Here is a 27309-nt window from a genome sequence, read left to right as displayed (position 1 = left end):
CGACATCAACCATTGCCGTTGACCTCACTTCTCTTCATTAGTCGCTTTACCAACAGGAGAAGTTTACTTTGGTGCAACACTGTTGTCTTTGGCATGTGGATGCCACATATCACCACCGGTTACCACAGACCTGTTATGGCACACTTTACAAGCAGATGGTGTCTCTCAGAAGTTGACAGAAGAGACCACAACGTTTACAGGCTTGATGTAAAAGAAAGAGCATATTGTACTAAAGAGAGTGGTGTTGGGAGAACTTCCTGGATATCTTTGCAAAGAAGACATTATTGAGTTGTGTGTATATATATATATATATATATATATATATATATATATATATATATATATATATATATATATATATACCCTCTATCACTATATGTGTACGTGTCTGGATGGTTTGTCAGCTCTTTCTGGCTTTCAGGAAGCGACAGCAGGCTGTTTTTCAGTGAAACTGTTGAGTAAAATTTTCTTATTCAACACAGATCAGCCATGTGCGACAAAAATATTAAAAAGACAAAAAAATATGTCATGTAATGATTATTAATGACATCAGCGATACCGATATGGAACTAAAATGTTTAAGATAATGAAGAATAAACTAAAAATAATCCTGATGGTCATTATAATGCTGTGATCAAAACAATGAGTTTTCTCTAAATTGCATTTTTGACTTGGCCATGGATACATGTATCTTTAAAAGAGATTGCTATCAAATACTAAAACCAGAGGTTTTAGCTGAGTCCAACCTTTAGTTATTGAGGATCGTATCTTATAGCACTGTTTGAAGTTATAGTAGAGAGCAGTATAAGTGTCTGGGCGTTTACATCTGTGAAGAGATATTTGGTGATAGAGTTATCTCGTGCTTTCTTCATCTCCTCTGATACACGGAGCACAGAGTCAGGATAAAGAAAGGAGCAGCATTTTAAGAGAGGATCAAACAAAGAGACAACAAAAGCACAAATGGAAAGTGGCGACAGAGAGAGAGAGAGAGCGCCCGCAACGAAAGGCTTCAGAGAGATGTGACACAGTGATAACCCTGCCTCTCTCGCCACCCCTGAGGCTCTTCTTGCTCTGCCTGGACCAACACATCAAAGGCTTCAAAGTGGGATGAAGTAGCCTTCATCACTCTCTCGCTCTCTAAGTTAACAATCCACGCACAAATGCACACATTTAATCACTCTCAAATCCCCACGTTTTCTCCTGTGTCAGTCTGCATTGTTTTTAAACAGCAACATTAAGTGTGTCAGGGCTAAGTGGAAAAGAAATGCAAAAAATCAAAACTCAAAACTCAAAATCCAACCCACTGCAAGCCTGACGATGCATATCAAAACATGCATTTATCCACAAGAGTCTCAAGAGTGTACGAGTGAAATACCTGTATAAATGAACAAATAAACAAGTACAGGTTAGACAGAAAGCACATCAACAAACTAAAAGATAATCCAGTCTATGCGCTCACCAGCAAGCAGTTGAAGATGACGTACAGGATGAGCATCCACAGGTACCTGTAGCCAATATGGAGTCCTGCCCACAACCAGACCAAGGAGATGAGCAGGAACAGGTAGAGGACCAGCGGCACCTCTGGAGCAAAAGATAACAACCACAGAAGTTAAATAAAATACACAACTGAATGTCATCCATTTTATGACTACTGTAAAATCCAGTTGATAAGATTTGATCAGAATCGGCTTTATTGGCCATGTATGTACATACAAACAAGAAAATTGTTTCGTTTTCTTTTTTAGCACACAGGTAAGCATAAACTTTCAACTACTATGTACACATACAAATATATATATACAAATATATATATATATATATATATATATATATATATATATATATATATATATATATATATATATATATATAAAAGTATATATATGTACATAAAACAAAACCAATGTCAATTAAATGGAGATGATAGTGCAATGATGCAGAGCGTAAGGATGCTCGAAGACATATGGAAAGATTGTCATACTTTATGTACATGAAGTAGGTGGTATATATAGAGACCGGACTATTGCCATGGATTTGTTTCTGACACTTTAGTGATGGCCAGTGGAAAGTAGCTGATCTGGTATCCGGTTGTGTTGGCGTACAGTGCTCTATAGCACCTAGTGTTGGAGGGCTCATCCTGGAGTTCGCTGTTATCTCCACAGTTTTGAGCTTGTTCAGCTCCAGGTTGCTCTGACCACATCAGAGGGCCAACTCAACCTCCTGTCTGTACACAAACACATCACCGTCCCTGATGAGGCTGGTGACTGTTGTGTCGTCTGCAAACTTTATCTTATTTATAGCACTTTAGATGAGTACACACACACGCACACACACAAGCATTTACTACTTTATACATTGTAATGGTGAACATGATATACATTATTTATTGTTGTCTAGTTTGTAATATAGAGTACAAAGTAACCCTTGTTTGCTGCATGTTTCTGAAGCGGGTCAGTAAAAATTGGATTAGTGTGTTCGAGCCAGCAGTGGGCCTTAGGAGCTGTTTAATGAACCACTCCTTACTGCCTCGATTCAGCATCGGGGAGCACTGTCTTTTCTGCTACATGAGTGTTAATGAGCACATGCAGAGTCTCGTGGATCCTGATTACATTGACATTGCGGCTGATCAAAAACATAACTTTGGAGAAAACCTCAGGGTGCACAGCACTGATGCATGCCATCAAGCAAGCACTCAGGGCCGCACTCCCATTTTACCCACTCAGTGCTTCATCTACTGAGCTTTTACCAATAAAGCTGTTTATGATCTAAGAGTCAGTGTGCTCGATTATTTTGCTTGTGGAAATGGCACAGCGGCCGGCATATATAGCATGTTAAGCAACATTTATATACACTGTAAATCTTAAGCTTAACATGGACATAGAACAGAGAAATATAAATCACTCTCATCAACTCACTAAATTAAAAGGTATGTATTTGTGGCTGGTATTAAACAAGTTCTAATGTTAGTTCACAGTCTTTTCTTTTCATTAGCTTTTAAATGTTTGGAAATTACATTTAAATTAATACTAGTAGCCTCATAATATCGTAAATAAAAATAGTAATAATACTATATTATTATATTGATTCCACAAACCTTGTCGGCTTGACTCATGTCACCTCTCACTTTGGTGAGTGAGGTTACGATTGTGACTCATGTAGTCGGACTGAAAAAGCGGTATCATTTTAAAAGGTGATTTTAACAACTATTCTGGAGATAGCCGTGCTCCTCTCTATACTTTAAGTAGCTCAGTAATATGCACACACTTTAGTAAATAGCCCTAAAACACTCTCACACACACTTGCCACAAAACCATACAAACAGTTGACCTCATGCTAAAAAAGCTCATGCATGTTGTTTAAAGTGAACACTCACCACTCTGCACACAGAGAAATGCTGAATCACGTTTGCTATATTTGGACTGGGTCAAGTGTTTCAAAGATAAGAGGGGACCGGCGAGAGGTCTCTCTGCACGTGCCTCTAAACTGAGGTCCCGTGTAGCAAGTAACCCACTTTCTGTCATGGCTGATATAGTACTGTCAGGCATACAGAACAGTATGTCACGCTGCACACGTTGAGGTGAGTACTGCTCATCAGATTTGATCTATAAAAGGCAGGAACAGATACATTTATATTCCTTTATAGCACTGTCTTTTGTACCATTCATGATTCATGGTGTGAGAGTTCAACACCCTCAGTCTTTTAATGAAGTTGGGACTAAACTACAACTTATGTGTCCTTGCACCTCCTCTATATCAGGTTGTGGTGTACCTCTAATCTTGAAAAATCCTTTTGTTACCTATTATTCGAATGTGTAATTAGAGGATAAAACAAAATGAGCACTGCCATTCAGGAGCAGACTGAGTCTTCTGTCAGAAGTGAGTCGTCCCCACAGAGAGAGTGGCTCATTGCTATCCATTTTATTTTATTCAGGAGAAAATAATCAAGGAGAACATGACTACAAGAAGAACAACTGTGTATCTAGTAAATCAGTGTAGTTCTTACAAAGAAGACCAAAAAAAAAACCTTGAGTTCACCATTGTCAGCTTGTCTTATAGCAACCAGGAGTGACATGAGAGTGTGGCGGTAAGTACAACTGAATGCTGAATAACACATTTCTAGACAACAAAAATGTTATAATTACTTTCATGAAAAGGGTTAAACACCCAGACCTGACAATGCCATGCAACCTGACAATCAGAAGGTAGCTACGCATACTTTAAAGAATACTCGTTAGCTTTATTGCTTTATTGTCTATTTCACTGTCAATGGGACCTTAATTTACTATCTGGTCATGTTGAAACAAACCAGAAACTCATGTCCACAATGTTTACTGAGGTAAATCCAATTAGAAGTAGGGTTATTTTCTCACAGACGCAGGTTGCCAATTGGGTGTAATAAACTAGTTATACACAGTCAACAGACTATATCCTCAACACCACACCCAACATTGCTGTAATGAGCGCTGCAAATGAGGGACGACAAGAAAAAACACTGCTGACCTGTTTCTGATACATACAAAGGTAATGAAATGAAGCCTGAAATGACAGAATATTAGAAGTAATTGAATCAAACTGAAGAGTAAAGAAAGAAGAGGGGTTGGAAACAAGGTCAAGGCATCATCTTGCAAATGATCTGTTGCCCAGACACACATAAATGCTTCAATTCCAAAGGGAAAATGCACCACTTCAAAATGACACCGCTAAGTCACTCTGTAGTCTGCTGGTTTGTGTTATGTAGGACAGACTGTACAGTTCACTTCACAAGTAGGATCCAAACACAGAGCTCTGGCCCCAAGTTTGCACAAAAAGCCCTCACCGAGGTGCCACTTCCACCACTCTGTCCGTTCCACTCTGCTCCAAGTTCTGCTGCTCCCACTGCAGCTCTCCTCTGATTGAACTCTTGTACATTTTTTTTTTTTTACCATGTTTCCTTCTTCTCATATTCTTCTTTTTATGCCTTATGAGACTTATTTTTCTGTGAGTCTTTATTATGCCAATACTTCAGTCATTGTTTTCGATGCTCCATATTTAACACCTAGTCTCTTTGTGTTTCACACTCACTCTGGACATTCAGTGTTTTTTTTGGTGTATGTTTGTTCAAAGATGATTAAACTGCTTTAAAAGCTCGTTCATCCGTTGTTCTTTTTACTGTTTTTCTTAGAATCTTTCTTCAGTCTTCTCAAACTTTCTTTTTTCGTCCAAGCAGCGTACACTTTTCTATACATCTGTCTCTTTCTTCTATTTTGCACATCTGTCTGTCTTCCCCCTCCTTGGTTTGAGTTTTCCAACCATGTAAGCACATTTCAATTTGTGGACAGGGCAGAGCTCTTACAGTAAGAACAGGTTCCCAGAGCCAAATGCTGACTGATGCTTGTCTTGATACCACCAAGAAGAAGCATAAAAAAGCAGAGTAGGCATTTTCTGTTATTGCATGTGTGCATATACTTGTATGTTTGTGAACATACATTAATACAAATGTAAGTATTTGCATAAACACATGGGAAAGTCTTAGCTCTCTGCGAGGGTAATGCCTAATGATGTCATGGGACTCTTTCTGCCTGGCGAAGCTGAGAAGTAAACAGTTTATCCTCCAATAGTCTAATTTCTGCTCAAACCCATTTGTCATTTCTCTGGACATGAAGGAGCTTCTTTTCTCCACAGGAGCAGAGGGCCCAGTTTACATCTGACCAGAGCTGGATCCGGCTGTGAGGAGGCAAACTGAGAGGAACATGTGGGTTCAACAAAAACAGCCGGGGTAGAAACTCAATACAGTCTGACATCGCTGTCACAGAGAGGTCAGCAGCTGGAATAACAAGAAGCTGTAATAAGTGTGTTGAGCACACACAAACACCCCACACACAGGTAATAGGCACAGTAAAATCTTTGTTTTTAATTGCTTAATAGCAGAGAATAGCATGGTAGGAGTAATGACAACACTAATGTTGCAAAGATATATTTTAAGCAATAATAATGAGTAAAATAAGTCCAGCAGTGCATGGACGAATAACAAATAATTCCATCCAATATTGCAGCTGTTCTACACAAAATTGAACACACGTATTTACACCTCAAGGGTTGTGCCACGCACACTCAGTCGGGACCTTAGACCGCTGCTTTGAATAGGATTTGCTGTTCCTACCTTTGCCGACATTTACTCTCTTGAACTCTCGTTCTCTCTCTGTGTAAATAAAGAGTTTTAGAAGCTGCCTTGTTTGCTACGTTGACTCTTTCCTCGTTTTTTCTCATTCAACACACAAGACAGTACCATATTCCAAGTCTCCTTATTCGTCAACTCACCCCAAACCTATCCTGTCTACTTTTGATCTCTGTCGTCTGCACTGTCCATGACAGAAAAATGCTCCTGTCAGGCAAACATCCTACAGGCTAACCTTCAGCCTCAGCCTGGTTTTTGAATGAGAAAGTGTTGCTCTCATTAATAATGCACACCTACTTGCAACTTAGCGAAACACTGTTTTGGTTTCCCACACTGCTTCAGAGGCCACACACAGTGTGGAGGGAAAACCGCTTGCCAGCCACAGGACTGGCACTAATTGAGGCTTTGCTTTGTCATTGGAGGGCCTTGACTGAGCAAAACAAGCTAAAGCCAGCTAATTCTCACTGATGGCTACTGATTACAGCCATGACACTGAGGCATTAAAGTGGTTTGGTTAGGATCTTTATGTGTGGGCAAAGTGACCGATTGCGCTGAAAAACAACTACGGATTCATACTGGCCATAACTCTATGGCAAACAAGAATCTTACAAAATCTTACAAAAAGTACAAGTTTGGGGTTGTATCTGCACATCTTTTTAATTGCAAAATCTAAACAATAGTGTGTTCTGTTTGCATTAATTTAGTCAGGGAAGCAGCTTGTGTTTTGTTCCTGTCTTTGATCCCTTGGGTACACACACAGCAGACAGAGGCAGAACCTGTAAGCTGAGCAAAATAGGGGGTGAAAGTTTTCGCCAAAAATACGGGTCTATGCAATCTAGTTCCCGAGGGCATCCTGGCAGCAGGTTACTTGTGTTTGTGGGGCAGATTGAGAGATATATGATTCAACACTTGAGCAATGTTATGTGCTGAGATATTTTATTTTGAAATCATATCTATGCTTATGTATAACTGTGTTAATTTATAATTATGAATGCACATGCTGTATTCGGTACCTGCGCTGTTCGTTCGGCCTCTGAAAATGTCGTCGTAGGCCTTCCACTGGAGAGTGACCTGGTAGGCGTGGATGAACACCACCGTGACAGCGACCAGACAGATGAGAGGTACCAGCACCGCTGTACACAGAGCTGCATAGATGTTTGGGATGAAGCATCTAGAGTGGGGATGAACAAAATTATTATTTTTTTTTTTTCTAGAGTGGAAATAAGCCGAATATATGTGGGGAAAAAAGAGCAAATTGAAAGAAAGAGGTGTGGAGTAAAGTGTGCATCCAACACAAAGGTAAGCTCTAAAATATGGAAAAATATCACAGCCGATATAACTCTATATTTACTCAAGTCAAGACAGTTAACAGTTTCACAAGCAGGTTCTGGCCGTGGAGACCTCTGAGTCAGCCTAAGGCTCAGCATTCTTGCAAAACAGCAGCTTTTGCGTTCAACAGCAAAATATGTATGTTCAACCACGGCCCTATTCCACAAAAATATCAGACCAGTAAATGTGTCAAAAAAATAAAATGTTTCGGCTAATTTTAAGTGCCTCAACACCCAAATTAATCAGATTATATTTATTTATAAATGTGTCTGCTAGCAGTAGTATACAATATAATTTATACTTATGAGGATATATGTACGGTATGAACGTATGTATAATGAACTATGTGTATATTCATGTAACCTATGTGTGTTTAGATTACCATATAACTAGGAGTTTGAATATTTGTATGGGCGGATCAGTATGTATACATTATTCATAATCAGAAATTCAATCGGTTGAAGCACGAATAAGTATTCTTATCATAAGTCCAATTTAATCCTGTTCTACAATAATGGTATGTATCATGTACTAATGACTGTCCTATAATTATGGGTGCTTTCAACACATCCAGAAGTTTCTTAAGCGCAAACGAACAGCACGGCATGCAGCGGCTTTCACGATGTTCTCCGCATCGCGGACACATTTTGATGTGTTGCTTTGGTGATTGATCTCAACTGGCTTCGTGGAACCGAAAAACCTGATCTATGTCATCTTATCCTGGAAATTATCTACCTATATCAGTAAGCCAGGTACGTGGAATTGGGCCCAGGTCAACGTGCAGCTACAGTGGGATAATAACTGAGGTCAAAGACCTTTGCAAGTGCTTCTATTTAAAGACTAAAAAAAGAACAGTTCAAACAAACAACATGTTACGTGTGTTTCCTGCTTCGAAAGAAAAGAATTTGGAGTGGTCATGTGAGGTCATATGCTGAAAGGTCTGTTTGGCAGGATCATATGAAGGATGCTTATCGTTTTCTTTCTTTTCAATCAAGTTATTTCTACAATTTGTCTATTGGTGTAAGCCAGCCTCATTTTTCTTCCTGGGAAATCTCAAGAGTCCTTACCCAACTTCTGTCTAATCAGGCATGTTTGTTCTTTATTAAAAAAAAAGAACTTACCTGAACATTTTTCTCTGGGAAAATCAACATCCTCAAACTGTTAACTGCCAAACAACTATCAAAACACTCATGAGACTCCGTCCTTTTCACAAAACAAGTTCGGCTCTTGGTTCAGTGGGAGTGTGAAATACAGATAGGACCTCACGGCAGGCCTGAGTAAACGCAGAGAAATAATTGGAGCTATGCTAGCCATAACATAACATGAGGTATGCCAAATAAAGCATTGCATCATCATTTACCAGCAAGACAGCCGGACTATGAGAATTTAAACACACTGTAATATGGATATTTGTACGAATGTGGCCTTGTGAGAGGATAAGATCCTACCCTAAGGAAAGTCTCACAAGAAAGTGAAATCTCAAGGATTCCTGTAGTGAAGGAAGAGAACATTACAAAGAAGCCCATTTCATCAACTTTATAGTTTGAGAGAGAATAAATAAAGTGAGTAAGGCCTTTAGGGGTGCTTTCATTAAACAAACTGCTGTGATTTTCTTTTCTATTCATATGGAAGTGTGGAGCACAGGGTCTTGTTTAAGGAACTCCTAATACAAAGTTAAAAGTATAAATCAACTCTACATGAAGGAGACATACATGCTGCCATGGTAGCCTCAACTCACATGATATGATAGCAAGACTTTAAAGTTGTAAATGTACATTTCCGCAGGTAAAACTATAAAATAGCCTGCACAAAATAAATTATTGTCAAGTTGAAATGTCAACCTCCATAGGAACTTACTTAAGCAACTTTATAACCTGGCTTTAAATTAGTCAAACTAACCATGAATGAGTATGTCCAGGTCACATAGTTTATCATATTAGACTCAAATAAGAACGAGTAAGATACAACTGCATGTACATTGTTTTTTTCACTCCAAATTGTAATTACTAAATAAACTGCAGACCAAAAAGCAAAATGGGTGAAGCATATATTGTGAGATTTATATTATCACCTTTACTTATCAGCGATGCTTGGGTAATGCTTGATGTAAGTGAGGGTGGACTACAAACGGTCAGTAAGTAACATAAAAATCAATAAAATTAAAGTTGAAGTGTTGCATTATAGTACATAGTTGCAGCACTGCAGTTGTAATAGAAGAGGTGACAACACAATACATACATACATACATATGCATATATATATAGCACAAAAATGCTAACTGACGCAGGTTTAGAGGTTGACACCTGTTTGTACGTGGGCAGGTTGAAACTGAGAGAACTTGAGTTGTGAGAAAACAAAACGGCTATCTGTTTACAAGCAGGGAGGGAGAGAGGGAATTCAAAGGCTGCCTCATTCCCTGTAAGAGGAAGGTGCGCTTCCAGGGTAACTGAATACTTCTCTGTATCCTTGAATTTCTCATGTATACACTCACTGTCTCGTACACACCCACTCTCAGGAAACACGCACACAGTACACACTCTAACCCAAGGATAACAGCCACACCTAAGACCTCTGGCTAACTTTAGATGTGATTTAAGGATTCAATGTCCATCAGTATTTGACTTTGCCTGTCATGTACGCTTGATCACACATACATAAAAAGTTTACTTTGGCAATTACTCTTCTGTGTGTGTGTGTGTGTGTGTGTGTGTGTGTGTGTGTGTGTTAGCATGGATTTGGCCTTTCGCCCTCTTACCAACCCCCTGTTGAGCAGACACACACACGCCTCTACACACACATCTACACGCACACACACACATGCACGCACACACACCCACACCTACACACGCACACACACACACACACACACACACACACACACACACACACACACACACACACACACACACACACAGCTGAAAACCAGTGAAGAATTTTTTTACAAAGTGACCTCATATGTTGTTTTTTAGGATTTAGGTTTTCTATACATAGATGGCATCCAGTTATTTTTAGCTAAAGCACACAGACGTACAGACACACACAAAACCAAACAGTATATGGGTTATTTAAGGTTCCTCCCTTCCTCCATTCAACCCCGCAGTTTGAAAGCCTCCACCTCTAAGCTGAAGAATCAAGTTTCTTTGTGGGGAGACAGACTCATTCATGCATTTCATTGGGCAAGCTACCTCCTCACATGATGTCACTGGCTCAGGTGATTTCTGTTTGTTCGGCTCTTCCCCAAATTTACCTAAGCCTAAAAAAGAAAGTGAAGTCACTGCGGCTGACTCAGTTTAAAAAAGACACTGACAAGTCCTCTCATGAAAACAGATTACGTTCGTGTTGGGTCAGTTTCAACTCTCTTTTAACACTTCCAAAGACCACTTGTGGGTGTGTTAGTTGAACGCAAGTGTTTTGCAATGTGCACTCACACATCTCCTTGAACCAGCCCGTATACAGTATGTATGGTCCATCCAAAGCCACCGAGCAAGACGATGACCAGGACAATGATGACCAGCGCTGGAAGTCCCCAGCCCAACAGGAAGTAGAGCAGGTATCGACGCTCTGTGTGCTCGTCATTCATCACCAGCACTTGCCAGAAGTTCACCGCCTGGGCACAGAGTTTGAAAAAAAAATTTGTGTACAGGACTGTAAACACAAAAGCTGAAACACGAAAACAGAAGCAGCACCTTCATTAACTATAATAATAATCAATATTGTTGTGAAGAAAGACAACATTTTGGGAGATTCTTTCAATCTTTCTTTGAGAACATTTGATCTTCATAGTGAGTGAAACACACACATACAACCACACTTGTATCACACCCACTTTAGCTTTGTTTTCTTTGTTATCCAGCAGGCTTTGATAGTCTTATCCATCTGATGCACTTAGCCCAGCACTGTTACATAAGCAGCTTTTCTGAACACCTGTTGGTTGTCTTATCCCTTTGTAAAGACCTCGGCAGGCAGTAACATTTTAAATGTCAATTTTAGACTGCTGCACTGGTGAAGCACAAAGGGCAAAGGTTACTTTGGAATTTCAAAGTTAAGCTCAAGGGAAAAAATAAGTAGCTCTCCATTTTCCAGTCTATCTTGTGGGCTGGACTTCGAAATGAAGACATTTACTCTATTTAGCCTTATTTAGACCAAACCTTTTACAGCCTATAACAATTTTACTTAAATTAAAAAAAGCAAAACAAAATCTAAGCATTGTCAAAAATGCAATTCCTTCTTTTGTTTGGAGAAATAAAAAGAGCAATACATATTTATACAACAGCTATAATGAATAACAGCTGATGATAATTGTGTTATACGTGTCTGTGAACACTTTAGCGGGACATTTGCACAGCGAGCACTATGATGCAACTAATGAAAAGGAGGTCAAGGGACACTGACCTCTCCCTCAGATAACCTCTTGCTCACCCATGACCGTACCCATATTGTATAACTACGAACATAACAAACATTTCTGCACATACACACAACACTAAAAATGGACACAGTCACACAGAGAGACACACATGCAGCACATAGAACTACATACAAGTTGTGTGACAGCTTGACTGCACTGCACCGAGACAATAGTGTGACGTTAGTATGATTCAATAACTGTATTTCCTTGGCAGACTAGAGCCGTTCAGGGTCAGTAAATGGATTATTGGTAACTATGAGCTGAGCTATGGCCTCTGCAGTGGCTGCATCCGTCACTGACTAAAGCATTGGGTGGCTAGTCTAAGCGCCTTGGAGACAGATATAAAACAGGTATAAATTTGCTTGCTGTTTAGGTGGCATGAGGATTGGTAATGCTTTTGTCTCATCGCCTCGTAATCGTATAAGTTGGTTCAACCAAATTACAATATAAATGTACTTTTATTTAGCGGTAACTAGCCATGCAAAATTGCTTTTGGTTTGAACAGGATTTTGAGGATAAGATGACGCATGTTAGGCTTCTAGATTCCATGAAGCAAGTTTGGAAAAATTACCATAGCAACACATCCAAATAACCTGCTCTAGCAGAGGTTGACTGAAACTCAACGGAAGAGCGAAAAAGCTTTTCGCATTATTTGTGCCGCCTGGCGTAAAAAAAAATTTTTGCAACCATTTGCGTCAGTGCATTGACTTTACATGTAATCTACTCGCGCCAATAATTTGCAACTCTTTCGGTGTGAACACGGCATAACAGGGACCCTTACTACTGAACAGACTGTTTATGTTGTTCCCTAATAAAAGACAAATGTTTCTTCTGGTACGTGTTCATCAAAAAAAGAAAACAGATGTATATACTGTTGTTAACTTGCTGTTCCTCCAAGAGTGCCTATTATATTGTTCTGATAACATTACCGATACATTGTTCCAAGACTAATGTGTTTCACTGTCTGATATTTTGCCATATTTTGCACTCGCAGTGGTGACGATGTTAAGCTATGTTCACACCAAAAGCGTTGTAAAAGCCTTGTGAATACTCACAACGCTTCTGTTGTGAACGCAGCTTTAGACTTTGCCATGATTGTATGGTCTTGACTTCCTCATATGCGTCCCTGATCATCCCCTGCTCGTCAGCGGAGTAAATTGGTGGCAAAGAGTTTTCGCTTGAACTTTCGATTGAAGAAATACTCTAAAACAGTTGACTGTGTGTATTACTCAGAATACAACTGAAATGATAGGGTGCTCTCGGACCGACTACACCAGTCGCTCAGACCCTAACTATCTGCACTGCTGGATACCACTGGAATTAAGTGATTATTATGTAATTTCGGGGTAACTGATCCGTTAAGTGGGATTGAGGCAGTAGCGCTGTTGGGAAACTCACCACCTGTATGTCTGACCACATGGCTGGTTGACTGACTGGCTGGCTGATGACCATTAGAGGCCACTTATCCAACCATTATCACAATCAAATGCATTTGTCTTCTCAGAGAACAACGGCAGGTATTGTCTGACTGCTAATCAGTGAAATTGGCACAGTACAGTAAAACAGGGTAGACATACACTGTAGGCCAGTACTAATGCCTTAGCAGGTAGTTTCAAGCTAAACAAGCTGTAAAGTATTGTTGTGTAATATGATATGTTTTTCCAGAAAGCCGAGGTTGCATCTGCGAGCCACTGCAGTCATGAAAAAGCTGGTCTGGATAGTGATTCAGTTATTGGCTGTTTTATGGCATTATGCCAAAGCTTACACACACACACACACACACACACACACACACACACACACACACACACACCCACACACACACACACACACACACACACACACACACACACACACACACTCACACACAGAAGTTATTGATTTGAATTCTTCTTCATGGTCTGATATGGGTTGCTGACGCCCATTCATATCAGCTACTTAGCTGAAAGTATCTACCTGATAGGAGAGGTAAATGAACTGTGAGACATCAGTGGGGTCGATACTGAGATGTTGGTGAAGATCGAAAGGTTTTAAAGTTAAACATCAATCAGAGTGGCAGTAATATTTTCATTGTCAGCGGCTATAGTTGCTGACAATAAAGACATGTTCAGGGTGTTTTTTTGGTAGGGATGGGCAATTTACAAGGAATAAGGGCAATTTAAGAAAAAATACTTTTTTAAACTTCTTCTGGGGTGAATAATAGTTTATGTTTTCTCCACTAGATAATATCCACTCTATCACCATACTAACTACTACCATGTGTATCCAAACCTGTTTTTCTTAATGACAAAACCCATTTCATTCTCGTCATCCAAACTCTAACACTTCTTAAGCCACATGAAAGCCTTTGGTCCGAGCTTTCGTACCTTAATAAATCTAACAGGTCGTCCGTATGTTAATAAATCTAACAGGTCATCCGGTAAACATTCTATTGTGAATAAGGGCTAATCTTATGATAGTTCACCAATAATAACATATGTGCCACGAGAGGTTACGGTGGGATAGATCAGTTGAGGAAAATGATCTATCTCCGGGTCTGTGTTTTTTTTTAATAGTAGAATAATCAATCATTCCAAAGCTAATTTCTTGTTTAAGCAGTAATGAAAACATCTGTTCACATTCTTTATGTCATAGACGCTTTGACTGTATGAATCAAACCTGAATATCTTCTCCATGTGTGCATGTTAAGCTGCAAGGATTTGTTCTCAGCAGTCAGATGGTCATAAAGAAGGGGGTTAGAAGCTGCTGGGGTGAGCTGTTACCAAGTGGTACCAATCTAGGGCCAAAGATCATGTCATGCAACAGTCTGGTACCTCTATCGTTATAATCAAAAACCTGCCTAACTCTGCACGAAGGAATGAAGTTTTACTAGTTATTACGTTAGGAAAAAAGAAGCTTTACATAAGGAACAAAAAAAAGAAAGGGAACCTTGTTTATTTTAAGAAATAACTATGATAATTAAGTTATATTTGACTTCCGGGTGCCCTTAGAAACACATTTGAAAGGTAGACTAAATGTATTGACTTTCTTGAGTTACAGCTCAACACTTGGCCTCATCGTCGTCTGGTAGTGAATAGACATCATTGCTGAGGCTTGCCTTACAGACTTGACAGAAACAGTTTTACATGGCAATGAAGCATAGTGCAAGAGACCCCAAACCTCAGCTCTTTGTCCAAGTAAAAGAAGAGAGAGAGCAAATATCTCTGTTCATATTAGGAAAATAAAATTGTAGCTGCATTGCAACAAATATGGCAAAAACTGTGTATCCTTAGGGTATGTCCACTGTTGGTGGCCCTGCCTGTATATAAATCTAATTTTTATGTACAAATATGTCCGTTCATTCTTGTTAACCTGCTGTTACCTGTATGAGCATCCAGAAGAACTGACTGAGGTGGAAATAGTGAGAGAAGAGTGCCAGAGCGGCACAGCTGTCGTCTGAAAACACTCGGCCACGGAAAGCTGACACCAGGAAACAGATCTGTAGAGAAAGAGAGAAAAAGACACATTTGAATCAGTTACCATTGTGTGTAAATGAGCCAGCAAGTTTTAATGGAAATTACTGAATGCACCGTATTTGCACCATTTAGGGAAAACAGTGACATTTGGTATGACTACTGAGCACACTATCAAACACAGGTGCAGTACACCTTCTAGTGTCAGCAGGTCAAACTGCATAGCAAGCAATTTATTGCTTGTTTTACAATCTTTAGATTGTTAGAGGAGACAGCAGAATTCCGATAGCCCTCCTCCCAAAAAGAGACATCTAATCCTGCAGACCTGTTACATCACCATGCAGCAAGCTATGCAGGCAAAAGCAAAAATAAATACATCTACAACATAAACAACACTGATAAATATGTTCCTCTCCTATCACCCCACACACACAAAGATTCATACAAAGGTGTGGGGGTGACTTCTCTACAAATAACGAAATAAAAGACATTGCAGAATGACTGCAAAGAAAAACAGCATGTGGTCAGTGTGTGTAGGTGTTTTTGTATGAGAGAAAGAGAGAGAGAGAGAGAGAGAGAGAGAGAGAGAGAGAAAGGCAGTGGGATTTTGAAGGCGGGAACGCAACGGGCCTAAAATTACATTTCTAAAAAAATAAAAATTTTGCAAATCCATGAGGGCAGCAGAAAATACTTCCCTGCAGTCCATCAGAGAGCTTTATTAACCTCTGGTACTGAATGTAGTGCCAACACAGCCGGGCAATTGTTACGTAACCTGCTGCTTGTCGGCCCGATGCCAATACCATGGACCACAAGGAAGGTGAGTGGAAGAGAGTAGGAGCCGAGGGATGTGGGGACAATAATAACTTGGGGACAAAGTTTCAGGTAAAAACCCACACAAAATGTTGTCAAGCAGCATGTTAACAGAATGTTATTACCCATGTACCACATACAGTAATTATTTCTGTAACCTCAATTGTCATTTAATTTTACTCAACAAAGACATACATCCAATACAAGCTAATGTATTCTGTTGCCGCCACCCTTTGGTTTTGGCTGATTTGCTGAGATAGACAGTACAGTCATTATAGTTACCGGGTAAATAGATATTGTGAGGTGTGACATGACTGTTTCCCACACAATTTCAATTAAATATGCTTTATTGATATGAACAAAAATGAGGACAATATTGCCATTTGACAATATTGAGGGACTGTGGAGGTTTGAGTTGATGTTAGGTGTATGTTTTAAAGTAAGTGTTTATTCTTTGTTTTTCCTCGTTGTAGGTTTATTTTTCCTCTCTACTGTTTTCTTACATGCAAAACCCTATTGGGAAATCCCTAAAGAACCAATCCTGGATTTTACAGCTCTTACTAACCCTGTCTGCATCCTCCTGTTGCGTAAAGGGAAAAATCACAGCCTTTTAAAAAAAGAAAAGAATCATGAGTCAGTTTCCCATCCATTTTTCCACGCCCTGCAGGTTGTGAGTGGGAGGGATGGCACAGGAAGGAAACTCGTGCCTGAGCTGCCTGGAATTGTGCCTGAGTGGAGAAGCTGTTTAGGTAGCTTATGGGAACGAAGATTATGCAGCCTGATTGTGTGTTTTTGGCAGCAAGTTAGCCTTGTTTGGCCAAAAGCAAAGTATGACACACCATCTATCCTCTCAAAAGCAAAACAATGTGGGAACTACCAAGCGAGAAATGCTAAATATACTGCAGGACACTAGACACATAATTATAAGCAAACATGCAGAACATACATGCATGTTTGTTGCACCAAACACACACGGAATTGAAGTGGGATACATTATGTTATCAGTAGGTGTATTGAGGGCTACTAACAATTCCTGCCATTCACTTTAAATTATGTAAATTAATTTGTCTGTACCTCCAACTCATGCAACAATATTGTAAAAAGTGAAACACAAGTCTGGGTCTCCACATGGCACAGGTTTGAGCAATGAGCCGACCCAAATCTACTGAGGCCTTCTGTGACAAACCCTAATAACAGGGTTTCCTACTAAACCAGTGAAACTGTTGATCTGTGGTGAAACAATGACATAACAGGTCGCGAGAAATGGCCTTTTATGGAAAGGTGAACCAAGGGTTTAACAAAGTGCGTGTGTTCAGTCGTGTGCACAGACTCTCTGACAAGTGGCTGCCACCCACATTTTGTGCACGTTTGTGTGTTTTTTGCTCAATGGAGGTGGGATAGGAACTGGCTCAGGTCAAGGATAGAAAGCAGGTATGGTCATTCAGTTTGGGTGAGTCAACAGGTAATATTTTATAAAGTTGTATTAGATTAAAGCTGATCATTATCTGCCTTTCCATAAAGCCCTAAAAATAAGTAGCCACCCCGGCAGGTACACACGCAAACTCTTACAGGAACTTGATCTATCCTTTTGTGCCGATTTCATAATACTCTATTGTCGCCACTATAACAACAGTCTGTCTCGTTTATCATGCTTCCCGTCATATGTCTGAAATAGCAGGGCATCAAACTGTTAACAACACCAAGTTATTTAAACTTATAAATGGCTGTTTTGCTTTTATGTGAGGAGAGGCTGGCACATAGACGTATACAAATGCATAAACAGATACTGTGCAGTGCAGGTGCAGTCTGATTCCAGTCAACCCGGGCCATCCAGTTTTCTGTAAACAGGCATGTTCGGCTGGTGTTGCCATGCTGTGAGGCGAAACATATTTTTTACAAATGAGGTGTGTTTAGAGATAGAAACCCCACGGAAGCTGAAGTGACATGCATGTAGGAAACTGCTAAAAAAAACAAATAGTTAAAGAGAGTTACTATTGAGAAAACAAAGCAGCTTTTCCTGTTGTTTTTGTGGCCTTGTCATCAGGCCTAAGACCTTTAGCCTGAACTATTGGTGCATCTCCGAGACTAAATATCCAATCAGAGAGCTTCCCTTTGTTTTGAGGCGCTGAAGTACCCAGAGGAGTAGGAGTCAGTTTGCCGTTGTTGTTTTTCTCCAGATCTAGTGCTGCCGTAGAAATGATTCTACGTATCGTTAAACAAGATTTAACAATTTCACTTTGATATGATAGGCAGGTCTGAAAATGCTTGTTTCACTCAGCAGGGGTAAATGATAAAGAAGCTGTCTTGCATAATGCCAAATGGCCTAACAAAAGTGAAACCCTGAAGGGACTTAAATAAGTAGGTAAAAAAACAAATGAAATAACTAATATCAAATAGCAACACCACTGTTTCATGACAAGGCTGAACCACGGAGTTTAGAGACATGCTACAAAAACAAGCTGCACACAGGATACATAATATTTTGGCGCAGCTACTTTGTGCTACTGCTGGTTGAGCGGCTCTCATCCTCCCATTGAGTTTTTCTGCTGATCGATGGCTCTGTGTGCTGATGCTAACGTAGCTAAGTGTATCAGTGTGGCTAAAAATAGCCTATGCCTGATGCATTACATCACTGAGGGAATGGGGCATTCACTGTCTGCCTGCCAGACTATCCATCTAGACTTGTGTCCAAAACACTTAACCTCCACCTCTCCCCTCCTCCAGCCTCCCTCATCCCATTCTTTGCCTCTACCCCCAACTCTCCATTCTCTGCTCCACTCTTCATCTCATCTCCCCCTCCTCCCGCTCCCCTCTCCTTCACCTCCCCCTTCTCTCTAACAGCTACCGGTCTGATCTAGCTGGTACCAGCCTCAGCCTGCACTCTGGGTGTTTCCTCTCATGCCTTTGTTCAGAAAGAGATAAAGTAAAAGAAAGGCAGAAAGAGAAATATGATATCAATCTACCCTCACTCCCTTTATTGTTTTCTCACAGAGGCATTGTCTTCCCATTACAGAAAACACATTCAGTCCTTTCCACTATCAATCACACCATCTCTCCTAATTCAGCGCTGACCAATTCAAAACTAATCTTATAGATGCGAAGGCATCTTAAATATGTCAAATCACATATTTATGAGTTTAGTATAATCATGGCTGCTTTAAATGTAATTATGCTACTGGCTGCATTCATTGCTGTGCCATTCAAAGTCATTTATTTCTTGCCTTACACCATCAAGTATGTGCAAGCATCCTCAGTCTCCTCACGTGCCCCAGCCTCTCAGCTGAAGTGTGTGTGTTATTGATGTGTTAAGGCACACAGGACAGCTCGTGGCAAAGGAATAGATGGTTTAGTCGACCACTGTGTGTGGAGGAGGAGTGATAAATAAGGAGATTTCACATTTAGTAACAAGACATAGGTTGTTAAAAATAAGCCAGCGTAAGCCACCGCATCATTTCTGAGATGACGTTTCAGTTTTTCACAGAGACACTTTTGCTATATTTTCAACATTTTGAGCCTCACTGTACAATTCAACATACTGTTCATGCATACAGAGAGCAGCTACCTCAAGTGTGTTTTTAACTGCACGTACCGTTACTTAAGGTCAGAGTGTAGAAGTAAAGTTCACAGGTGTTTTGGGTTGAACCTCAGGCTGAGACTTACTTGCTGAGCCAGCTGTTGGCAAATAAACAACCACTCCCCTTCAGTCTGTTTCACATTCAAACAACCACAACACTGCATTTGCATGAACTTATGTGACACTACCACACAGTTATAACGTCTATGCGCATGTGTGAAGCAGGGAGGACCAATAATCAAATAACAATAATCATGATAACCTTGATAACATTATTATTAATAATAATAATCACAATAATAATCATAATAAACATAATAACAATAATAATATGATGTACAACAAGAGTGGAAACATGTGAAACTGTGATATTTTCTGATATGGTTATTGGATTGTGAAAGTCTAATACCGCTACCTACTTCCAGAATTTATTTTTACTGTTGCCACATCCCAGCAATGCTCATGCTAACTCACCTATATACAATCTCAGCAGTACCACCAACAGCTAGCTTCATTCCAGCAGGCCTTCTCTCTTTTGTCCCATTTGCACTTCAGTCAAAGAGTCTCTGCTCCTGGAAACCTGCCACTGCTTTCGATCACAACAGGGCTCCTTTCAAGGAGCGACTTGAATTTCCTTCCTCAACATCTGGTGTGAACAAGTTTGGAGACCAGACAGAGGACTCTTTGGGGCCGGGAGGCACGAGACAAGCTACAGCTATAAAAACACTGTAGCCAGCTGCTCAAGGTCAGATCCCACAACACACACACACACACACACACGCACACACACACACACACACACACACACACACACACACACACACACACACACACACACACACACACACACACACACACACACAATGGGTCTACTTTGCAGAAACCTCAGAAACCTGTGTGTGTTTGTGCATTAGAGCATACATGACATGGGTGTGCACAACCACTACACATGTTCAGCTATTTTCACAAATGTCAAATACTTGCATGGTTTTCAAGGCCTTTCAGTGTCAATTACATGCACACAACTTCATTGCATGGGGGTGGTGGTGGATGATATGTACCATTTCTCTCTAACATATGTATGCAGATATAATTATGACAGTGCCATGTGATTTACATCACATGTGAGACTTTCCCTATGGTGACCTGTTGCATAACTTCCAGCTCATCACAGGGTGGGGGGCACGTCTAATCATATTGATCTGAACGCCTACAGAAGCGAACACAGACCCAATTCAAGCAGCCTTATCCACTGCTGTCTAACAAGTCATTGATCGAGGAGAGATCCCTTCCGTGCAAATTGGTTGATCTAGAGCAGCTCTGTGTCTCTCAATTGGTGGCTTTGAAGCTAATTCATTTGTGAAGAGTCTGATCAAGTTAAATACCACACGCTCCATTCAGGCTGCTCCTGCTCAAAAACCCACTGTACACTGTGCTTTCGTTCCTCACAGTGTGATTTAGACTTAATCAGAGCCACAGCTGTTCTATCATGCACTGTATAATGGCTGCGATGGCCCAACCTGGACTAAATTAGCACAATGCTTCGAAAATAACAACTCAGTTTTACAGTTGAAATTTAACAGCAAAGTGTTACAATTTGTATAAAACTACTTGGACTAACCTGCACTAGAGAACTGCTTGACTGTTCGTTCAGGCTCTGTATACTACAGAGCAATGGTGTTTGCAGCTTGAACATTTCTAAAGTTGAACTTGTTCAAAGAATAATAGATGGCGGATTTGAGTCAAATCATTTCCTTCTGGATATCAACACAGCAATGTCATCCGAAAAAAAAGAACGAGTCATAAAAAGCAGAAGAGCTCAGGGGAGTCCTTGATAAGCACTTCATTCACATGTGTTGTTGAACTTGGGTCTGGCTGTGGAGTTACAGGGACCCCTACAGGTCAAAGTGACTAAAGGCTTGGGCTGCGTTTGTGATGCTCTGTGTGTGTGTGTGCATAGGATAGAGTGGGTGAATTGAGTGGGATGCATGTGCACATTCTGCCATCTGTGCATGCTTATGTATATTTCTGCTTTCATTAACGCAAATGCATGTCTTTCACAACTATGACATTGTGCATGTATGTGTATGTATTCACATGAACATGCAGCAATATGTGTATGCATGTGTTCATCTGTGTTTGTGTGTTTTGTGTTTTTGTTGCTAAGATGTTATGTTTGTCAGCCAATGTGCTCGCAATCAGCAACCAATTATCAAATTATCCTCAGGGAAAAAGAGATTTCAGATTCAGACAAGGCTAAAAACAAACTGACAGTCGGCTGATTACAATCTGTTGATATCGTTATATTTGATTAACATTGGCAATTTCCTTCCTCCATTCAACATTCTCAGATTTTCAGAGGATAATTTGGCAATTTACATTTTCTATTTCAGGCTACTGAGCTGATATAACTCTCTCTCTCTCTCTCTCTCTCTCTCTCTTTCTCTCTCTCTCTCTCTCTCTCTCTCTCTCTCTCTCTCTCTCTCTCTCTCTCTCTCTCTCTCTCTCTCTCTCTCTCCTTAAGGGAAGTAGTATTAGTAGATTTTGTTAAATCAGAGAATCTGTAAGTGCACAGTAAGCCTTTGAAACACATTTCATAAAAAAGTAACATATTCACACTGCAGCTGAATATCCATGTTTATGTGATTCTGTATTTATAGATTTAACACAGTGACTACTTAATCTGTCAAATTATGTGTGTTACCGGAATATTCCCATCACCTCAAAACTACCGGCCCTATAGACATTGACAGCTTTTAGAATGTGTGCTGTCTCATGTCTCACAGCTGCCAGACGAGCCAGACTGCATGATGAAGGAGAATGGCTACCGTGGCCTCCCGTTGCTGTTTAGTGTGCTTTTTCAGGAAATAGAGGAAAGTTCATGGAAGTGTTACGAGGGTCACCAGCTGTTAGGACAACACACATTTGGAAAAAATGAGAGTGTAGCTTCCAGAGTCCAGAAAGGGCAGAGTCTGCTGCAGCACACTGGTATCGTAAGAAAACAAATACCATTTATCTAACATTGCAGATTTTAGCAAATCAATTGACCCTTCGCTAAGTCCCGCTCCTGGTATGCAGGCTGGGCAATCATTGCGTTGGTGAGCTCGGACCGGGGTTCAACAACTATGAGGGTGTATACCATAGACTCTCATGCAATTGTTTCTCATTTTAGAACTTTCTGTCAGCTTTAATCTTCCCAAAAATGACATTGAAAGAGTGCAGTTAGGGACAGTATCACAAGGTCCATGTTAGCTCTGAGAGCTCGATGTAGTAGAATCAGGGGTGGACTTAGCAAAAGGTAATTTGTCACAGGTGCAGAGATGTGACCACCAGCACAAAAACATCACCTCTCTAAAGAAAATGCACATTTTGAATACTGCAAAGTTAAATGGATCTATGTCCTTATTATCATTTGAACAAAATGAGTTCATGACTTTTGTATTATTGATCAATAGTTTACCATGAAAAGCTGCCCAAGATTAAAAGAATATAGCCCACATGAGCACAATATTGTATGTGTGCACATGTGTGTTTCATCCTGATGGCAACTTCATAGTAAGGACAGGTAAGACTACCGTTTGATCACTGCAGTAGATTTACAACTCGGTCTTGCATGCATAGTGTTTACAAGAACACTCCACAGGATAGGTTCAGGGACTAGCAGTCATTGCATTGTTGATGATGTTATTATACCTATAACATATAGTCTTGACAGACATCCACATGTTTGGTGAACCTCTTAGAGTAGGCTTAGTCAAGTGTCTGTAACCTGTTTAGAGACCACAAGTTTTTTATGTCCTATAGGTCCAACTGATGAGTCAAGCAGAATGTGCCTAGCAACTTTCACAGACATAGCGGGGAGGGGAAGACAGAGTGAGACAGTCTTTTTGCAGCTGGTAAGGTCACAGCACCAAGCTAAGCCCAGCAGCAGCCAGAATAATAAGGGGGACAGAGAATAGAAACCGGGCCATTACTCATAATTTTATGAAATACAGGTTAGGTTGAAAGGAGAGGGGAAAAAGACAAATGGAAGTGAAAAAAGGAAATACGGGACACACAAGATTATTAGCAACAATTTGCTATTTTTCACTGTTTAGGCTGAATTCTTAGTATCAGCAAGAAAGACAAGGTCACAGGAAACAGCGAGTGTTGTCTGGAAAAAAGATGCCAATGACTTGAACACAGATGCAACACTCGGCACAAAGTGTTGGGCCAGCCAGTAGGGCGTAATGTGAGTCTCCCAAGAGGCAGTCTTCACCTCTCCACTGTCTCCACACACACACACACACACACACACACACACACACACACACACACACACACACACACACACACACACACACACACACACACACACACACACACACACACACACACAGGCCTGCTGATACTTTATACCTTTCCATCCCTTTCCTGACATTCGCTCAAGCTGACAGACAGCAAAGAATTGTATCAAGGACAAGCCTTATACTTTATCTCTTACTCTGTTTAACAACCGCAAGCAAGAATGGAATACATCTATTTCTGAGTAAAATACACTGGAATGATCTATTAAGAAATAAGAAAACACTATCTTTTCTTTTCATTGTTTCCCTTCTTTTGCTTTCTCATTTTGATTCCAAACACTTGTGGGAATAAGTATGGACTACAATAAGATATATGCTCTAACGTCAACCAGGGAAGTAAGTAGACAGACAGACGGACAAAACATCTGTGTTTAGTGACATAATGATTCATTGATTGTGATGGGAACAGATACATTTCCTCAGGAAAAGCAGCCACTCACTTAACTTACAAAGAATTGATGATTTTACGTTCTACAGCCAAGGACATTGTTAGTTCTTGGATTCCAATCGGACGGCTTCTTTATTCAACTCAGAGACCGGAAGTGAGGGTGTTGGGTGGTGTATAAGCAAGAATAGAAGTTTATATATGTGTGTGTATTTGTTGATTTATGCACAGATATCCGAATGCTGGATCCAGGCCCAGAGCTAACAGGAAATCCTTTATAAGTAGAGCAAAGAGTAACCTAAACACCTGAATAAAGCGGTGGGACCACAGGAGGTAAGCACTTCACTTAGTGTGTGGGAATGGCTGTCTGGGATATTGGGAGCTGTTTCATTCCAATGGCTAACAAATTAAATAGTATCTGCAACAAAGATAGAGATGACTTTTTCCTTTACCTGAATATGTGCATTCAAGAAAAACAACTAAAATAACTTCTGTGTGCAAGGCCAATGCCTACCCGGTCAATGGTAGTTGAAAGATAAAAATTGGTGGGGTTGTGATAAATCGTTTCAGATAAAAGACATCTTTTATTAAGTAATCAGACATGAGATCATTCAACAGAAGGCATGGAAAAAGTGGCCGCAATGAGATGTTTCTGTGTGGACTAAACCTATGGTCTTGCATGCTGCCACTCAGTAATCCTAACAGCAATGAAGGAATGGCAGTATTGAGTGAAACCCAGCCAGCACCAGTAGGACCCACAATGTCTGAAGTACATATCTAAAATGTTTGGCAGGGTCTTACTGGGGAAACCATCAGATATGGCTAAAAGCTATTAAGTAATCCACATTTAATTCAGTTCATCTGTTCCTTAACTTTTAGGACGCAAACAACTATTTTTAAAATGGGATAATGAAGTGCCCTTGGAGCTGAAGGGTGAGAAAATGAGAAAGAGGAGATGCAAATATAAAGAGAAATGAAACCATCTGTGGTCTCTTAAAGGTCTCTAATCCATCACATATGCGACCTTGCTGTCTCTATTGTCATTGATTTTGTTTTGGTCAAATTAATGCAGACTTATGCCCCCTGAAGGTACAGCAAAGCTGCGTAAATACTGATTTATGAGTTTACTATGTGGTTGTATTGCATTTAGGGCCACAATTATAGCCCACATCAAATAATCTGAATCTGATTCTGTGTGCTTTTGCTTTGTTCACAATAAACTTCAGTTTCAAAGTTTCTTTAGCCTGATGACGGCCGGATAACTGAAAACATTTGTTGAGAAAGCTGGTTTATTATAGAATAAAGACAGGTGTGCACTGGGATTCCTTTTGATGGACTCACAATGTTCTAGAAACATAAGATGAATTCTCACATACTTAAAATGAACATACAATTATCTTAAATATGTTTGTTCAATGGATGGAATAACCCACAAAAACTTGCAGGTACATTTGCACATATATAGACTGTACTTACATACGACAAATCCCATGCACAATAACAAACATACACACATAGAACTAAGTAAGGCTCACTTACATAGTACATATGCACTGGGTAAATTTCCACTCTACACAGGCAATTTTCAGTTGTCTTGCTGAGGGGAGGACAAACTGCTGGTCAGAGCCAAAGACTGCCACTGCACAACCTCTGGTGTGACAAAGACACACACACACACACACACACACACACACACACACACACACACACACAAAACCACCATCATACACAGTGAGAGGACCTTTCTTTGAGTTGGTGGATGGGACAAATCATTATTATCTTTCAGTAGGAGCGCTGATGTCTATATCATTATCAACGGGCCTTAACTGTCACACTGTGAGTGTCTTGCTTCTATAACCAGACCAGTTTGACCCTTCGACACCTTTAACCACCTGATTATAAATCTAAACAATGTTGAATCTATCTAAAGCATGTAAGCCTACACGATTAGTCACAACACTTTCCTCATTCCTTCAATTTCAAATCCAATAATGGCCTTCCTTCCGCTTGCGGCTGAACAGCCAAACATACTACCATTTTCTTACTAGAAACTCATGAAATAAAGGGACATAAATTGAACCCCACGCCTTCCAACTGATCTGAATCCTCAGACTCTCACAGATGGGTGGGATATTACATACTATAGGTTTTTCTAGCTGACTGTCGCTGTTGCAGAGAGAATAAATTAAACCGGTGGTGTTATTTTCTCCCCACAGAGGGCAGCGTCAGTGACTAATTACTTCCCAGCCACCCCAGATGGAGAGCCCTCTCAGTCCGAGGTGGTTGGAACTGGACCTGACAGTCAAATCAATAGCGAGGCACGAGCATGGCTTAGACCCACAAATTCAAGAGACATTTCTGACACTTATATCTCTTCTATTAAAGATGCAAGGTCTTTGGCCTTCTTAATACAGAACTGTATTACAAATCAATTCCTAATACTTATAGTCAACTGTAATTTATAAAGCTGGGATGCATCCTAAATTTAAAAAGACAAAATACGCATACGTTCAACTACAACAGAGGACTTAGCTTCAAACTACTAATGACATATCACTTGACTGACCGTGTAGTGGTGTACCACAGTTATGGACTCTATTTTACCGAGATTCTGGTTCCACATAAATCCTTGTAGATATTTGAATTAGACAATAATGGGGATTTTTCTGAGGCAAATACACACTTATAAGACCTAATCTAAAATGGAGGTATGAAATTCCAAATGCAACAAAAACACGCTGAAAATTAAAACGTATCTCTACAGTGATGCTTTTAATTGCTGTTTACATTATATTCTTTATCCGAAGGGCAACATTCATTTTGTTATTGTTTTTTTTCTATGATTCATGTG

At 40.1% G+C, this 27309-nt stretch overlaps 1 protein-coding gene across 1 annotated transcript in view; it reads right to left on the bottom strand.

Annotated features, from left to right (window-relative positions):
• adgrv1 (adhesion G protein-coupled receptor V1) overlaps positions 1-27309 on the bottom strand; it is a 95956-nt gene that overhangs the window by 9021 nt on the left and 59626 nt on the right. Inside the window, exons 89-92 of the mRNA XM_068604771.1 lie at positions 15253-15369; positions 10912-11090; positions 7168-7325; positions 1460-1581 (exon numbers count right to left, since the gene is read on the bottom strand). Of these exons, the coding sequence (XP_068460872.1) occupies positions 1460-1581; positions 7168-7325; positions 10912-11090; positions 15253-15369 (576 nt within the window). The remainder of the gene's footprint in view (positions 1-1459; positions 1582-7167; positions 7326-10911; positions 11091-15252; positions 15370-27309) is intronic.

This window comes from Clinocottus analis, unplaced genomic scaffold, assembly GCF_023055335.1.
Source record: "Clinocottus analis isolate CAN_PGR_092001 unplaced genomic scaffold, fCliAna1.0.p SCAF_7, whole genome shotgun sequence".
NCBI lineage: Eukaryota > Metazoa > Chordata > Actinopteri > Perciformes > Cottidae > Clinocottus > Clinocottus analis.
The sequence above is the reverse complement of the archived record's forward strand: the minus strand, read 5'-3'. Positions and strand labels throughout refer to the sequence as shown.